At 52.0% G+C, this 17,961-nt stretch overlaps 2 protein-coding genes across 4 annotated transcripts; one reads left to right on the top strand and one right to left on the bottom strand.

Moving 5' to 3' along the window:
* The first annotated feature begins 106 nt into the window (after positions 1-106).
* On the top strand, positions 107-5,503 carry NIT1 (nitrilase 1). Of its 2 annotated transcripts, XM_014524231.2 has the most exons (3): positions 107-590; positions 1,226-1,631; positions 2,962-5,503. In XM_014524231.2, the coding sequence occupies exons 1-2, from the start codon at positions 234-236 to the stop codon at positions 1,589-1,591; spliced, it is 723 nt and encodes a 240-aa protein (XP_014379717.1). In that variant the 5' UTR covers positions 107-233; the 3' UTR covers positions 1,592-1,631; positions 2,962-5,503. The 2 variants fall into 2 exon arrangements, with proteins under 2 accessions (XP_014379717.1, XP_006032778.2); XM_006032716.3 differs by lacking the exon at positions 2,962-5,503 and having other exon boundaries at positions 1,226-1,865.
* Positions 5,504-5,509: 6 nt separating this feature from the next.
* DEDD (death effector domain containing) lies at positions 5,510-17,955 on the bottom strand. Of its 2 annotated transcripts, XM_006032715.3 has the most exons (4): positions 17,598-17,955; positions 11,610-11,717; positions 7,734-7,880; positions 5,510-5,995 (listed from the first exon to the last, which is right to left on the bottom strand). In XM_006032715.3, exons 1-4 carry the CDS (start codon positions 17,920-17,922, stop codon positions 5,619-5,621), a joined length of 957 nt encoding a protein of 318 aa, XP_006032777.1. In that variant the 5' UTR covers positions 17,923-17,955; the 3' UTR covers positions 5,510-5,618. The 2 variants fall into 2 exon arrangements, with proteins under 2 accessions (XP_006032777.1, XP_025070243.1); XM_025214458.1 differs by lacking the exon at positions 11,610-11,717.
* Between the last annotated feature and the right edge of the window lie 6 nt (positions 17,956-17,961).

Here is a 17,961-nt window from a genome sequence, read left to right as displayed (position 1 = left end):
CCGTCCACCTCTGCGCTGTGGGAGCCACAGCTCAGGGCACGTGGTCGCAGGACAGTAGCCCAGAGCCCGGACGGGGCTCCCCCGCCCTGCTGCTCCGGGGGGGGGGGGGGGGAAGCTGGGACCCCAGGGCCAATCATGCCAGGGCCAATCGTGCTAGGGTGCTCCCCACCCCATGCAACCGGCAGTAGGTTCCCCTATGGGGCCGTCTCATCCCTTTCCCTTGCACCTGCTGCATGCCTGGGAGCTGGGCTGGCCCCACTTTGCCCCAGGCAAAGCTTCTTACCCCAAGCAGCCCCCACCATGAACCCCATCCTCCCTCCCCAAGTGCCCCCGGGCTGAGCATCTTACAGGGAGGGGACCCAGGGCTGGCCCAGACTCGTCAGACACAAGGCTGGGCTCCCCATGGGGTTGCTGGGGCCTTGTTCTGCATCATGTGGGGATGTCTTCTTGCCCCCCTGCCCCAGGTTGGCCTCGCCATCTGCTACGATCTGCGCTTCCCTGAAATCTCCCTTGCACTGGCCCGGGAGGGAGCCGAGATCCTCACCTTCCCGTCAGCCTTCACTGAGACCACGGGGGCTGCCCATTGGGAGGTGAGACCCACACCCCTGCCAGGCTGCACTGGTGCCAGCCAGGGCCTGACGCTAGCCCCTGCTCCCCACACAATTTGCACCAAGGGCAGGTCCTGGGCTGCAGCGCTGAGAGCTCCACTTCAGCTATCCTGCAGTCCCTGCTTCCCTTCCCCCTTGGGGCAGCAGCAGCTCGTCAAGGCCCCTGCCGTACATTACATAACGCAGTTACCTGGTGAATCATGCCATAAACTTAAGGCAGGCCACACATGCAAAGGAACGATCATGCCATAACAACATCCAGACAACTACATTACTGCTTGGAAATGTGGAACAGCTCCAGAGCTGGTTTCTACACAGCTTTCATTGGAACACGAGTCCCAAGAGCAGAGGAGATGCCCTTTGTCTGGGTGCAAAGTCCCAGCCCTGGAGGAGGCTGCAGAACAAGTTCTGGGGCCTGGTCAGGGGCATTCCCCGTGGCTCTGGGCATGCTGCTGTCCCAGGCTGGCTGGCACCAAGGAGCACCCAACCGCGTGGGCAGGTCTGGGAGGGTTTCCCAGTGCTGACGGCCGCTCCCTGGCCTGGGGAAAGGTGCCCTCGCTTGGTTTTCAGGCCCTCTGGAGTCCCGTCGCAGCTCAGGCCAGCCCTGCCCCTTGCAGGTGCTGCTCCGGGCCCGCGCCATAGAGACCCAGTGCTACGTGGTTGCAGCGGCGCAGACGGGGAAGCACAACGAGCATCGCTCATCCTACGGCCACACCATGGTGGTGGACCCCTGGGGCCGTGTCATCGCCCAGTGCCAGGAGGGGCCAGGGCTGTGCTACGCAGAGATCGACCTTCCCTACCTGCACCGCCTGCGCCGGGAGATGCCCCTCTGGGCTCACCGCCGGCCTGAACTCTATGGCAGCGTTGGCATCCTGAAGAAGGCCCCGCTGCTCCACGAGGCTGTTGAAACTGAGGCGGACCCCTGCCAGCCTGGAGACAGCACAGAGGAGAAGCAGGAGGAACCCCCACCCATCACTCCCTAGTCCATGAGTGGGTTGTGTCTGTCAGGTTTCCCTTGGTGGAGTAAGTAGGGGGTTAGGGGGGGCCTAGCTGGCTTGCACCCCCCTTTCCCACTGCCCACAGGCACCAGGCTCCAGCAGGGGACAGCCATACAGCCGCCTCAGCCTGCCCCGAGCAGGGAGCAAGTGTGGCTGTCCCAGTGGCCAGGATGGCCCTTGCACAGGGCCCGGGCCCAAGACTAGGCCTAGGTGAGCTGCCTTCCCCTCACAGCCACAAAATAAATGTGAAGTGAGGAAATGGCTGCTCTGGCTGCTGACTGCGCCACTCGCCTGGTTGCGGTGCAGGCCTCAGGACAGTTGCCATCAAGTGCGTGTAGTTCTCCAGGCATGGAGGGCTCAGCTCACCCCCTCCTTCACCTGAGCACCAGGCAGGTCCTGCTTCAAGCCCCAGCAGAGCAGCTCTCCAGGATGGGTGTGAGCTTTTCCTCTCTGCGCTGTAGCATGGCCATGTCTTATGGTGCAAGCTCCAGGGCAGCACTCCCTGGCCAGGGAAGGGGCTGGCACGTGAATTGTTCCACATGTAAAAGGGACCATGGCACTTGGCCAGTAAAAGCCCTGGCTCAGATGCTGCCTGCAGCAGAGGAACAGGAGCATCCTACTGGGAGGGGGTTGGAGGACTCAAGGCAGCAGCTGCACCAGCCTGGGCCTAAAGGCTTTGCTCAAATGCAACCCAAAACCCAAAGGAATTACTTTCCTCATCTGTAAAATGGGTCTGAGCCAGTCCTAAAACTATGTCCGAGGCCCCCAGGGAGGGCCAGCTTGGCTTGGCCTGAGTGCAGATTTGGAGAGCTCAGCCCCACCTGGGTTGGGATGATGACAACGAAGCTCCTGTTATGCAGCACAGTGGAGCTTGGCAAGGGTTGCAGGGAGCAAAGCAATCATCACCACCTTGCAGGTTGCCCAGAGTTGGGGCTGTTTGTTTTAGGAGGACTCTGCTGGCACAGTCGTGTGCAAGCAGCAAGCCCAGCTCCCCAGGCCAGAGCCACCACCAGCAAGAGACCCAAGAGTCAGACCAGGTCAGAGGCAGGAGCTTTCAAAGGCAACAACAACCTACTTTGTCAGGTGCTCCGGGCCTGGCCCATTCCTAGGCCGAGTCAGTTGTTCCCCATGACAGCTGCCTCCACCTTGTCCTGCCTTGCCCTCTCTCTGCCCGACTTCAGGGGAACACAGCCACCCCCAATGCAAGCACCCAGCAGCACAGCTCCTGCACCATGCTGTCAGATAGATGGGGCCTCGGTGCCAGTGGGCAGCATCCCACACCCCGGAGGTAGTGAAGCAGCCACACTGGTGGGCCTCTCAGCCTGGAACCCACCTACCCCCCTCCTTTTCCACAGGACACGGAGCCCCTGGGCTGCATCCAGAGCACAGTACCAGGCTTGGAAGCCTCTTCCTGGGCACAAGGAGCCCTCAGTGCTGCCAGGTGCAGCTGTTCTCTGTGGGGAAGGGGGCAGTAGGATTCCCCCCGCAATCGAGGGTCTCCAGAAAAGCCCCAGCTGGCAGGGGCAAGGCAGAGCAGCTGCCCACTGAAGCAGCGACGCAGGGAGCCCGCGAGATGCAGTAGATGTTTATTTCAAGAAAACTGAAAGCTACACAGGGAGTATGACTGATATACTGGAGGCTTAAAAAATACAGAAGTCACAGAAGTTACACAACTTGTGCCAGAATTGTCCTCAAACTGGGGAAGGGGGGGTTACGTACGTGTGCGTGCGTGCGCTGGGGGAGGGAGGGGGAGACCGACCGTGCACCCACAACTCAGAAAATTGGTTAGAAAAAATGCAGCTCGATCGCTCACGGCCTCCCACTGACCACGGTCCCCGGCTGCCACCCCCCGCCCCCCCCCCCAAGCCCCTGATGTCAGATGAGCAGCTCCAGGGGTAAGGCTGTGACTGGTGGAGACAGGGCCTTGGGGCAGGGCTGTGGGGAAGATCCAGCATCTGAGCTGCTGTTTAGAAAGTGACCCCAGGGCCCAGCCCTCGTGGAGAGAGCAGGGCTGGATCCTGGGACAGGAGAGGGAGCACCACCAGACCCTGGAGGGGGAGATTAAAAAGCCATCACTGCCCCACGGCTCAGTTGTGCCTCATTAGTCTCCAGGGCCCGAGCCAAGCAGGTGAAGCCCTCCTGGTGCCCAGGGCACATAAAAGGCTAAGTCCGTGATCGTGCCAAGTTCGGGGGAGGGGGGGGGTGTTGAAGCCTCTCCTCAGAACTTAAGAGCAGCAATTGTGAGATTTCAAGCAGGTGTTGCTAGACTGGCCCAGCCTCACCATCAGCAGGGCTGGGAGGAGGGATCCCAGCACATCCTGCACCCCTCATGCTGGGATCAGTGCTTCAGCCTGGGCTTCCACCTGGGCCACTGCAGGATAAATAGGGGGGGCAGGTGAAGTTAGTGTTGCTAGGCCTCAGCATGCTGGGCCCAGCCCAGCTTGAGTGATGGACAGGCCACGCAGGCTCAGCGCCACCCATGACTGCTTGCTCTGGGACGCCCACTGCCCGCAGTGGATAGGCCCCGCGCCGACGGCAGCAGCCAGCCCCTGCCTGCACAGCCCTCCCCCCCCCCTTGGCCCCGTGCACAGTGCAAGCCAGTGACTCAGACCACGCTTTATTGGCAGGATCAAACAAAGACGGCGCTGGGCCCACGCTGCACAGCTTCCCTGGTACACTCTAGCCCCCCTCCCCACAACAGCCAGGCACAGCGTGGTAGTAGGGACACAGGAGGACTGGAAGGAAGATGGGGGCATGGGGCCTGCTCTCCCACACAAGTGCTGGGAGTGGGTGTCACCATGCTTCACAGCAGCCCCTCAGAGGCTGCCGTATGCTCTCCCACTGCCAGCCAGGGGAGCTGGGATGCCCAAGCAACACAGGCTGCGGGGGCCAAGCTCTCTTCTCCATGCCAACGTGGCACAACTGACAGCTCCTCTGGCCGCTGCCCATGGGAGGGGGGTTGGGGCTGGCAGACATGTCAGCCGATATCCACACCTCTCTTTATCCTGGAAAGGTCAGCATCTGTTCTGGCCGGGGAGGGAAAGGGGCAGGACGGGGTAACGAAGGCACATGGTTGTGGGGAGGTGAAGCAGAACAGCCCCGTCCGCTCTTGCCCCCAGCACAGGCTACATCAGTGCAGAGGACTCTTCCCTCACGCCATGGCATGGAGCCAGGCAGGGTGGCCCCACTCCCAGCCCCCCAAAGGGCAATGAGAACCGCTCGGATGACAACGTGGCCAGAAGCCCTGCTCCTGTCCGAGCCACTCCCATGGAGCCGCCGCTCTTCTTGCCAACAGAAGGGCCCTGCTGTACCAGGGAGTCAACAGCACCTGCCGGGAGGCAGGAGAGGGCCGTTCTAGTCCCCTGTGCCCAGCCTCCGAAGGAAACACAACTTAGGGGGCAGAGACCAGGCCTAAAACATCTCAGCTGAGACCCTCTCCTGTGCTAAGCAGCAGATAGGTGAAGCAGTGCCCAGGCCAGTGCTACGTGGTGCATCTGGGTTCACAGATGATCCCCCCCTCCCCCCCACTCACACCCAAGGATGCCCCCCTCTCCCTCTGGGGTTCACGCCATGCACCTATTCCCTGATAAAGTGTCTAACAACAGTCCCTCGACCCAAGCCTGGGATCAGCCCTCCCTCCCCCCCACCCACCTCGCTCACTGACAGGGCCCGGGTACCACGGGAGACTGGTTTTTAATCAGACAGTACAAAAAACTGCACGGGGGTGGGGGAAGAACGAGGGAAGGGCAACAGGAGCCCCGGCACTGTAGGTGGGTGCTCCCCTTCCTCCTCCGCTCTCAGCCCTGCCCTGGCTCTGGTGGCGCCGCAAGTCCTAGCTCGGCAGTCCGTCGCAGGGCAGGTGGGGCTGGGAGGGGTTTAAATCATCTTTTAAAAAAAGATTTAAAAAATTTTTTAAAAAAAAAAAAAAAAAAAAAAAAAAAAAAAAAAAAAGAAAAACAAACCCAAGAGGAGGAGCGATGGGCTGCCGGGCATGGGCACCACAGCCACCAGGTCAGGGCGCCGTCTGCAGCATCAAGTTCCTCAGGAGTTTCTGGCGCCCCACCTCGTAATCCTCCTCGTCCACGTTGACCAGCAGCTTGATGGCCTCGTGGCCCACTGCCTGCTTGAGCGAGTCTGTGATGAAGACGCCCTTGAGGGCCTCCAGCAAGGAGCCGTTGATGTAGTCTCGCCAGAACGCATCGAGGTAGGTGAGCTCAGAGAACTTGATGTCACAGATAATGGAGCCCAGGTCCCGGGACTTGAGGATGGTGTTGGCCTGGTTGAAGCGCTCGAACTGCCGCTCCAGGGGGTCCTGCTTGTTGGAGAAGACGTTGCCCTGCAGCGCCGTCTCGTGCTGGCAGTACTCGGCTCGCACACGCAGGCGGATATCTGGGGGGCACAAGGCAGTGGGCAGGACAGTGAGCACTCTCCTCTCAACAGCCCCCGTGTCCGGGGACCCTGGCGCTATGCCCTTGCTGCCAGGGTCTGTGCCTCTTGTCCTTGTGGCACAGAGCCAGAGACAGCAGAGCTCAGACTTGAAGCAGAGATGCCACCAGCCAGTACCCACCCCCCAGCCATTCCCCTGCCAGTTTGTGTCCTCCTGCCTTACCCCACCACAGGGCACCCTGGGGATCAAGCACTGACTAGAGGAGTCTCATGAGCAGAGTGGAGCCCACAGACCCTTCCCATGAAGCTGTTTCTAGTATATGCCACGTGCCAGAGGTCTAGGCATGAGTGACACAGCTGCCCAAGGCAGTCCTGAAATGCCCAAGCTTCTGCATGCATTAGCAGCATCTGCATGGTAATAAGCTGTTTCACCCCTTGTCAAACAGCAGAAAACTCAACTAGCTTCTCCCTCCTACCTGCACGTGGAGGAAAACGCAGCCTCTGAGCCACCGTCCTGCCCATCCAAGCTGCATGTGCAGAAGTGGACTGGACGGCTGTGGCCAAGCTTGGATACCGAACGTCTCCTCTCTTGTGCAGCCTTTGCAAGGGAGCCTCACAGTGTGGGATTTTGTGGCACCCCATTTAAAGACTAATGATCTCCTTACGGCAGGGGTGCTAAACCTCCAGCCAGATCCAGCCCATGGCACTGTGCCATCCAACCTGTGGAGCTCCCTTTGGATCCACAAATTTGGTAGTGGGGACAGTGGTGCCACTGTTCCTCTTCTACCAAATCTCTTGAGAAAAGGAGATCCCAACACACAGGGCCAAACTCCCCCGCCCCCTGGCCTATCCAGCCCACAGAAGGGCCCCGCATCACACATCTGACCCACAGGGCCAAGTGTGAGTATCACTGTCCTACGGACCTTACTTCACCACATAGCACCTTTAAAAGGATCTCATGGGTGGCAGGGCACCCCATTACGCACGGCAAGGAGTGGCCAAGTGCCGGAAGGAGCTGCTCAGCGGGGCAGACCGGTTAGCTTGGGGATGGGTCATCAGACCCCTGAAGGAGGCAGCTGCCCTGCAGCAGGCACAAGGAGGGGGACAGCAGGGCTGTACCCTGCTCTTTCCACTGTCTGCCTGTCCCATCCCTACCCGAGGGGTCAGCAGGGCCCTGGCTGCTGCAGCCCCTCCTCCAGGTTCCCTACAGCCCCTTCCACCACCTCCACAAGCATAGGAGCTGGGAGGGGGGTGCACGCTGTACTTTTCAGTTCTCTTATTCCCCCACTTCCCACATACTCTCAGACCTAGTGGGACACAGGGCAAGCACTGGCTGCCTGGCATATGGAGGCACCACTGCTTGCCTTCTTCCACAGGAGCAGGGCTTCAGAGCACCTCTCTAAGGAGTCTGTGCCATCCCAGGATGCTGTGGCACATGAAAGGGGAGCAGAGCGGGATAAGCCTGCTGCAGTGCCTGTGGGTTTTTCATGCCGCTGCCTGGAAACATCCCAAGCTGCTCTTAGCTTCAGCACAGAGCTCAGTTTTCTGCCATCCAGGTCCCCCTCTTGCCCCCTACCCTGCAGAGCTCTGCTTAGGTCCCAGTCAAATGAATGATCAGACCATCTGCCAACCCAGGCAAACTGGCTTTTTCAAACAGAGATCAGGCCCTGGAAAGAGCCAGCACCTCAGCATACACTCCAGGACCACAAAAGACAGAGACTGCATCCTCAGAGGCTCTTACCACAAGTCTGTTTCTCCTTGGGATCTGGTGTCACTGACTTCCTCCTCTTCCGCTGACTACTGAGAAGAGCTCTCCCACGGCCAGGCCTCTTGGTACAGATCTGAGGTCCCGCCGAGGAGCAGCAGACCACAGGGTGATGGGGAGGCACTAGGGCAGAGGAAGAGGGCACAGGGGTTATAAAGGGGCCAAGGAATGGCATCATATGCTGGAAGGATAGAAAAGGCTCGACTGAGCCCCACATTCTTCCTCCCTGGCCACATGAGAGCCCTCCCTGAGCTCCCCGAGTGGGGCCTGGGGGGAGTTGAAGATGCTCCATTGTTACCTGTTACTACCTCCCTGGCAGTACTGCATGCATCTCCCCTCCCCACTGCTGGTACCCCTTGAACTGCCAGCCGACTCCTGCTTCAGGACCTGGTCAGCACTTGCAGTCAGTTTTCCCACAACCCAGCTCCTCCAGCTCAGAGATGGTTCTTGCTGTTCTTCTCTTACCCTCTCCTCAGCAACTTCTTACCAGGCACCACTGTGCCAAGGATCAGGTCAGGCCACGTCTGAGCCAGAGTACCTCACAATAAGGTACTAGGGCTTGCGCAGCCCAAAGTCACTGCCGAAATGCAGCCGTCTCTTGGGAGGGGTGCAGTATCTCTAACAGGGCACAGGAAGGGAGGAAAGATGCCTTCACTCTGAAGCATGGGGGGGGAAAGAGGGGGAGTACGTAAGAGTCACCTGGACCACACTTTGACCCACGCCCTGGTGTTAACACTCCAGCTCTTCCCATTAAAAGTCATCCCTACCCTCTCCTGAGAAGCCAGGCAGCTCCAGAAGCACAGCCCCTCAGACGGCTTGGTGGGGGAAACGGTTCCAAGGAGCCACATCTTATGGGACAGCTAATCGTGGCCCCATCCTACAAGTCCGACCAGACAACAGCATAAGATGGGCAGGGTGGCAGAGGCAGGCATAAGCAAGGGTAACAGCAAGAGTTCCTGGTATGGAGAGGGACAGCACCCACCACAGTAACCAGCTGCTTTGTACCAAGACAGACACGGCAAAGTCACTAGACATTCAGTGTGCCCCAGCTAATGGGCTGACTACCCCCATGCTGCTGCTCCATGCACAGGGAAGTGGATGGGGAAATGGATACGAGATCTTCCCAAACAGCGAAGTTACACAAATGCCGCTCTAAGCGCCCAAGGTTGGGCCCCTACATACATTCTGAGAAAATCCACCCAAGTGAACAGAAACCACTCTTAAGGTCCCTAATTTTTGGTACTGCACTTGGAAAAAAAAAATAACAGACTACAGCCTCCGAGGGAAAACCAGGCAGATGTCATTCCAACCTCTCATTAGTGGGGACTTTATTCAACCCCAGAAGCTGGGTCCACACTGAATCTGCCTTGTCTGGATTCAAGACCTTCTGGAAACCCAATTAGCCTTGTTGCTCCTGCCCTCCAGTGGCAAGCTCAAGTAAAGCAACAAAGCAGCATCCAAAACACCTTCCAGGAGTTACTCTCCTGTTCCTACACGGGGTTGAAACCATAAGTTACTTTCAGGTTATAGCTGGAAGAATAAAAAAAAAACTCTGAAAGGGAGGGAGCTCTTCCAAGTCTGACAGCATGAAAAGACAATGTGAAAACTGAGCTACTTTGTTGCTCAAAAAGCACATGAAGGAGCAAATGACACATCAGTATGGTAGCTGTGTTTAATTAAAGGATAAACCAATTCATGAGTCTGTCCATCCATCGGGATCTGGACTGCTGGTTTGGGGCCAACCGTGTTTTGGCTACAGAATGGGAGCTGGGCAAGACTGTCAAAGAACAGGCCTGACTGCAGACCAGATAGGGAGCTTACCAGCAACTGAAGGGGGCAGGCAGAAGTTCACTTCTGATTTGCTAGTAGAAGACATTTGCACTGGAACTTATTTAAGGGGAAAAATCAGATTGGGAGTGTAAGAATCAGATAGTGGCAAACCCACTGGAATTACCACTACTACTTTACACGCGCTAACTTGCCCTTTGGCACAACATAAACCAGAGAGATTTTTACCCCGTAATTCCTGCCCACAATTTCTGGTTAAACCAGAGCATATAAAAACTGGGTATAACCTGTATCAGTTGCAACATCACTGTAAGTCATATCTGTATCACAGAGCTTACAGGCAAAACAACTTGCTCAGTGTCTCCCATGGAAGACTGTCAGAAATAAAACACATATCTCTTGACTAAGTCAAGTAGATCTTCACTACCTCATCACATGATGTGTCAGTGCGTAAAAGGCAAATACTGGAGCAGCAAAGGGAGAACGGCCCGATAGGAGGCTTTCTTCATGCCATCAGCAACAGAAACGTCACTTCAGGCTTTGACAAAACAGTTCTTTCCAATAGGAGGCTCTGAAGCACCTGGCATTCATCAATGGTTACGGCATATGTTTAAACAGCATCCACTGAGAGTTTTACAAGAAATGTAAAGGGAGGGACAACATTTCATTCACCACACAGGTGTGGAGTGAAAGAGTTATTCATCCATTCACTGCAACAGTAGACAGCAATTTATATTTAGCGTATGCGGTTTTGGCATATTGTTTCAGTCATCTTAAGGCGATATTATCACCAAGGTGAAGAGCTTGAAGGCCATCACGTAGCCTAGTAAATGGACACGAGTCAACAATGCGGGACGTGGTTTGAACTTGTCCACAAGGCCATCCGTTGTCATTGCAAAGATCCTATTGGTACAGGTCTGAGGCCCAGGTGACCCTGTCCAGTTCAAAAATAGTCGAGACGTGCCCAATAACAGCGTGGCCAGTTAAATCCTGGTTGACTGATTGTAGGGTCAAAGATGATGTGGTGATTGAGACTTTTCTTTACTTACTCAATGGCATGAAGAATGGTCAGATGGCAGTTCAGGACAGGAAATGTGACTGCTTTCTGGAATTAGTGCAGACAGCAACAAGCTGGGATGCTGATCCCAGGCATCAAGAGCTAAAGACTCAACTCTTGGTTAAAGCACCATGGCAAAGATCATGCTTTATACTTCAGCTAGCAGCTAGGACTGTCACTCCCTGCCTCCAGTTAGGGCACTGGGTTCCATTAATTCAGTGGAAAGTACCATCTACTCCTCTCTCATTTCCTATAGCTTCCAACTTTGTCCAAATGCCCAACCCAAACACTGGCCAGGTGCCTAATTTGAGATGCATGGAAAACAGTCTGTGGTGGCCCAGCACAAAAGGCTCCCAACCTTCTGAACTTCTAATCAAACAGACTGGGTGAAACGGGTTTAAGACATCCATTAAATGCAACTTTGCCTTTGGGGGTTCAGCTCGAGAGAGAGAAGGAACCTCTAGCCAAGGAAGGAGGCAGTAAATGTTGGAAAAGAAGTCATTAAGAACTAGCACTGAGATCCAGGAGAAGTAGTTGTGGGTGGTGGAAGTGGCAGGGGGAAGACAGAAATGGGAGGTAAACTGCTGATGTAGCAGCTGGAGGGTAGAAAACTTCTCTGTTTTGATAGGTATTTCCAGAGAGGGTTAGACAGCAGGTGTCATTTCACTTGCTGATGATCAGCAGGGGGGAAAAAAAAAGTTTCATGGTAATTACTTGCTGAGAGGGAATGAACCACTGAAGCCATCAGGAAACAAGGTGAAACAGCACTAACACTTTCAGCTGCCCAGAATTTTAATTCTGTTGGGTGCTATCATCTGGCTAAGCTATGACTGTAGCACACAGACTCCCTCAAGGTAGATTTTGGGAGAGTTTTGTAGAATGGGAGGGATGACAGCAGAGGCACAAGGAGACAAAAGGCAAAGTAAGACTGTTCCATTAGTTACATGGACATTACCCAGCAACTAATGTTCACACCTTGAGATTCAGGCACAGTACCAAGCGCTCACCTGATTTGTGAGGGTGGCCAAGACCATGCTCTGCATCACTGTGAGCTCGGGGCGTCACGTAGCGAATGGATGTCTCTTCTAGGTACTTGTCTACGAGGTCTGGACACACTGGAAGAGAGGGACTTTTTTTAAAGGAGGGCAGAGACCATGACTGATATGGAAGACGCTTAAAGGAGGGCCTAAAGAAAACCATCATCTAGGCTTGAACAGTCAGACACCGACCTATGAGGAGCCAATGTGCATTATAAGACAAAAGGAAAAGTCAAAGAGGTTCAGAGCTCTAGTGCCCTGACTATTTTCCTGATCTACTACAGAGGGGAACAGGTAATTCTCATCACTTCCACTGTTGCCCACGGGGTTGTTAGGGCAGCAGTGGACCACACCGTGGCACACCAGGAAAGTTTTCTTCACAGCCATAACAGCAGGTTGTTGCGAGGTGGTTTTTAATTAAACCCTTGATCCTGTGGAAGTCAATGTCTTAGGTGCCAGCTGCAAATAGATTCTTCTTACCCTGAGGGTTATGATCTTACGTATGATCAAACTTCATTAATTTAGCCAAGTTCTGAAAACACCAGCCATCAGTCATATACGAAAAGCTGTAGAAACGGTTTTCAAAAATGTAACTGCACATGAAAAGTGCCACATTTAAAACTATTAATTTTTCTTCTCTAAGGGGTCACAAAATGAAACTACGGGATAGTAAGTTTAAAACTGACAAAACAGAAGCTTTTTCACCCAGCAAGGTATTAAAGTGTGGGACTCGTTGCCACCAGATGTGGTCGAAGCAGAGAGATTAGCCAGATTCCAAGAGGGACTGGACACGTTCTTGGAGGAAAGGGGCATCAGTAGCTATTGAGAATGGGAATGAGGGGCACGGCCTCTGCATCAGAGCTTCCTAGACCTTAAATGCTGGAGGCTGCACATGAGAGAGCAACAGTGGAAAAGACTCTGGTTTTACCCAGTTCACTCTCAGCATCTGCTCTCTGCCACTACGCGACACTGGAGACTAGGCTAGATGGACCTGTGGTCTGACTCAGAAAATGGCAGTTCTTATATTGATGAATACTTCTCTTTGGATTTGTTACCACTGTTACTTGCAAAATCTCAGCCTGATGGAATCAGAAGGTCTAATAGTTGACTGGTCTTCACTTAAAGTGACATGTATGCATGGCACGTAACACAAGACAACCAACCACCATTACCAGGTGTTGAGTAAAAAGTACCTTCATACACTATGCAGTTGGCCACCATCCCAGGAAGGCTTCCACCAGTGATGCCCCCTCCACCCTCTTCAAGTCTCAGGTCTCACCCAGTTCCAATTTTACACCTGTATAAAATTGCTGACAGATGTTTCCCTTGGGCATTATACTGTTATTTTCTGCATGTGCTGCTGACTGTACTGGAGAAGGCAATAGAGTCAGAATGCAGTAACACCCTATTTGTTACAATATAAGATGAGGAGGTTTCCCCTAATGCCATAATAATTTGAATATAAAATGTTCAGTATGGGGGAAAAAGCCTCATCTTAGAGTTGAGTATGGGCCAGGCAAGTAGACCCAGAGCCAGGTTGGCTCATGCGGCAGATGTGGTACATGCAGTGGGTCAGGACACTGCAGGAGAAAGGGACTCAGTGCAGGGGGAGCGCAGAGAAGGGGACACAAAGTGCAGGGGGGAAGCGCACAAGGGAAAGGGTGCATGGTGCAAGTAGGGAGAAGAGATGCATGAAGCAAGGGGGAATGCAGGGAAAGGGCAGCATGGAGAGAGCTTGGGGACTGAACACACAGTGCAGGGGGAGCACAGGAAAAGAGATGCACAGAGTAGGGGGCCACCATGGAGAGGGGGTGCACGAAGCAGTGTGGGGAGCTGCTGCAGCTCTGACCCCAACTCAGGCCAGAGCCAGAGCTGGCAACTACTACCTGGCCTGGTTGGGTGCTCTGTGCCCTGCGAAGACAGCCAGAGCAGCTGCAAAAGTAAGTGGGCAGGGCAGGGGGGTGGTACAGGTGGCAATGGGGCAGGCAAGAAACAGTGGGCAGGCTGCCTGTCCCCGTGCCACTGCAGCGGTGGTGGGGGACTTGAATTTAAAGAGGACCTCTAATAACTAGATTCTAGACACGGAAAATTCAAAACAAATTTATAGTTGGTCTTAAAATTCAAAGTCACCTTGAATTCAGCTTAAACTCAGCTGTGAGAATATACCATATTTGCAATTCACTCTTTTTAAGCTCCCAACACTAAGTGCCCACATTATCTTAAATTTTAAAGCTTAATTAAAAGAAGTGTGTTATTGTAGCCCCACCACAACATAACATCTGAGGCTATTCTCGGAGGCCAGAAGTAGCACTTGCCCATGTTGTCATGTGACATCACTGGAAGATTTCTATGCTTAGTAATTCTGAAACTTTTTTCCATAAGGCTCAGTCTGTACCAGGTTTTTAAGTTAAACATGCATCTGTTAGTAAGTTTTTAGTAGTTTTCAGAAACTTAGGTCACTTCAAGCTCTTTCCACTGAAAACCTCTTCAACACTGCTGGACAACGTTGTCCAGCTGCATCTCTTTACTTAATCACAATCTGCAGCTCCTAAGGCAGCAGCAGAGTCCTGTGAATTTAAACCTGCACTTTCATCTTACCTTATTAATGCTTTTCATACAGCAGCAAATTGAAGTCTATTAGAAACGTGGTGATTGCAGGCATTACATTGGAGTTGGTTTCAAACTTGACCTGAAGAAACTGGCAGGAATCAGTTACTGTGCAAAATCAAAGTGCAGCTGCTGAGCACGGCTAGGGAAGACGTACCGAGAAAAGGACAGTATGGAGAGATGATTTTTTTCCAAGGGAAAAAATACCTGGGATGTTTATCATTTAAAGTTCTTTTAAAAATAAAACTGAATTGTAAATAGTTATAAGTTATAACAAAAATATGTAAAGGCCCAATTAAAATTGTAAGTCAAATAAAATATTCAAGAGGAAGGCCTGCAAGCTATAAGGAATGGCCAAGCCCTAAATGGGAGGAAGTCACTAGTTGGCACCCAGAGCTAGAGTTTATGGAAGGGCCAACTAGATTGTGAAGCAGTTGCCTCTCCTACAGGTGCAGAGAAATGATTTTCTTAATTTCAGGCTAGTCAACTAGGTCATTTAAAGTTGAAAAAAAGTCAACTGGGAGTTGAAGCAGCATGAAAGCTTGGTTCCTCTCATCTCACACCTCATTTTTTATTCATAGATTGGCTTTACCACCTTCAAAACCTTCAAGGACAGAGTGACCAGAAACAAGTAACTTGGGTCACTTAGAGAAGGTATTTCCCTTTAGCAACTCTGTTATTTTACACTAAAAATTATGATTTATAAACCTCATTTATTTTTATTTTTCCTCCTCAAGTCAAGCATGTTAAATATTAGATTTTTACTTAACTATTTTAAAATAATATCTTATTATAAACTGCATTCCAATTTCTATCCGAAGACCGCTTAAAAAAAATCACAAGGAAAAAAAAAAGTCACCTAGGAAATAAAAGCATAATCATAAAAAATTAAATAAGAAGTCTGAACATATTTACACCAATCTTTATGACTACTTATACGTAGAGCTATAGCGTAGCCTTCTGATTAGCAGGAAGTAGTACCGAGATAAAAGCCATGGTGATTCAACCGTTCCCTTTAGAACACAGAAAGCACCACACAATTCAACTGAATTATTTAAATCAATGAACCCACCCTTGGGACAGAAGGCAGAGAAAAAGACCATTCAAATATTAAACCTGCTTGTTCCAAAACATTAGAGAAAATTCAGAAGCGACACCATTAAAAAGAAAAAAGAAAAAAAGAAAGTAAAGTCTTATTTGGTTTCTATTACCTACTTTTAACACCTAAAAACACAGACATGAGGCTAAGGAGGGGGAGAAAAAAAAATCTGTGTTTTGTTAACTATATGCAAAACAATGAATTTTCCATTTTCCCCTTTTACTTGCTTGCAGTTTTCCACAAGAGAAAAGACTCTTTACAAAGGAAGCAGGAAGGTATTGTAAAGCCTCAAAATGCAGCAAAGATTGTCAGGGATATGAATTAACCTAAAACTACTTTTAACACTAAAAGAATCAATGATTTCAAACTGTACATGTCTTGGAGGTTCTCTATGGCAATCAATTCAGCCACAGAAAGATGCTGCGTGCCTAGATGTTTGCACTGTTAGTTCATGACGAGATATATCACATGCGATTATAACACTGCTATGGGAACCCGACTCTGGATGTGTCACTGCTGTCTACGGTGATACAAAGGCATAATTGTGAAGCCTGGCTGGAAGCATGGAATTTTATTCAGGAATGCTTTAGGGATGCCAAGAGCAACGGACTTGGACAGAACCGTGCAGCTATCAGAGCTCGGATGTTATTATTGAAACAACACTTATGTTTTGCTCAGATTTATTACTTATGCCCGTCTTGCAAGTCGTGGAAGTTTTCTTCTTGCACTTTTCAAATTAAATAACCTGGGAGACTTTTCTTAGACTGAGCAGCGGAAGCAAAGGCAGAGCATAAGCAATGCAGGAGAGTCTGCCAGGCAGTGGCTGTTCCCATTTCAGATCTGGGCCACCCCAGGAGTCCAAGACTCAGCGAACGGTGACGCTAGAGACGGTTGTTACGTCCCACATTCAATGAACTTGCTCTGGCTGGGGCTCTGCAGAGTACAGCACATGCTGCAGAGCATGCAGTGTATGAAAGGCAGTTAGGTGGTACAGCAGAAAGGTCATCCAACTCTTTGAAGGGGATGGGGTTTAATGAGCTACATGGGAGGACAAATCTTAGCCTTCCTTTCTTCCTTTGAGCCCAGGAAAATCAGAATGTATTTTCGAAGCTACGCTCCTAAATCCTGAGCCCTACTCAGTCTAGTTCAAACTGCCCATCAGTCTCTTGATGCCGTGGACATTCCCAGGACAGACATTAAAAACTTTACAGAGCTTTTTCCCTCCCACTCAAGCAAAGACCAAGTTATCAGTGAGACATGAGGTACAGAGAGCACACTAGAAGCTCTGATAATATTTTGAGTGGAGTGCAACAGATATGAAGACACTAAACCAAGAAACCTTCAACGCAAGTTTTTAACCTATTCCACCCCCTCCCTCCCTAATCAACTCCATTCAAATGACTTTTTGTAAAAAGAGGACCCTAGAGCCCATAACTCCCATAGCAAAGATGGGGCCATCAGTGCAGCCAGTGGAAGAGCAAGTGTTCAGCAGCGTATTTTGTAGAAGTAATGAAGTCTTGGCAAAAGAAACCCAACTATAGCATTCTGTTGTTAAGGAAACGCCATAAGCAGGCTTCAGGATTCGAGAGACTGTCAAGAGGGTCAGTTTGTGCATTTTCAGAGTGAAAGGAACTTTTGCTGAAGTACAAGATGCTTTTCTTGGCAAGCAAAGCAGCAGAGAGAAAAAGAGTCTCTGCTTTCTCTTGGTTTCCGCAAATTTCTTGCCTGAGCATCAAGCCTCAATGCTTCCCATCATGCCCCCTTCCTCTTGGGGGTTGCATCCCCCAGTGGTGCCAAAGATCCTGCCCACAGATTTGTTTCACGCAGCCCACAGGTCTCCTGGAGGGGCCAGGAATGTGGGGCTGAGGCCCACCACTGAATTCCCAAGTAAATAGTCTCATTGAGGATATATGCTGGCAGCAGGGGGACAAATGACAGCTGCATTAACCCCCTTGCCACTGCAGCTGACTTGATCAAGGAACCTCATTGTTTGGACCTGGCCTGGGGGAACCATTCAAGTCTGACACCCGTGGCATACCCAAACAGCCCCAAGAACTCAATTCCACCCCTGCATTGGACACTGCACACAGAGCTGCCCACACAGTTACCAGAACAACCACGGAAAAGCTTTTGTTAGCTCTCTTCTTGTCAACACAAAGTAGCAGCTGCAGTGCTCCTAAAAAGCTGCCTACAATGTGTTAAATCGTTTCAGCAGAGCATTTAGAAGGGCCTGGGATGCCAGTCACACTTACCAGCCCTTCTCCTCTTCAAGGTGACGTAGGGCAGCAAGTCATGGCGAGTAATAATCCTCAGCAGCTGTAGCACCTGGCGGAAGTTGGTCTCATCACAGCGGCCCTGCCTTTCTAGCGCCAGCAGGAAGTCCCGGCCGCTGCGGATCATGCCCCTCTCATAATCGTCTATCACGTCCACAAAGAGGAAGGACAACACCCGCACGTCCCGGTGGGTCAGGTGAGTGCCCACAATGTCAAACATGCGGTGCAAGCTGTACAGTCCATGCTCCCTGTCCCCTCTCTCCTCCGGCCAAGCTTGGGCTCGACTCCGTTTCAAGGCAGCCATCCTGCACAGGGGCTGATGTCCGCGTGCGCCACCCAGTTC

The sequence above is a fragment of the Alligator sinensis genome, unplaced genomic scaffold (genome assembly GCF_000455745.1).
Source record: "Alligator sinensis unplaced genomic scaffold, ASM45574v1 scaffold463_1, whole genome shotgun sequence".
Taxonomy (NCBI): domain Eukaryota; kingdom Metazoa; phylum Chordata; order Crocodylia; family Alligatoridae; genus Alligator; species Alligator sinensis.
Note: the sequence above shows the minus strand (reverse complement) of the source record. Positions and strands in the feature narration are given on the sequence as shown.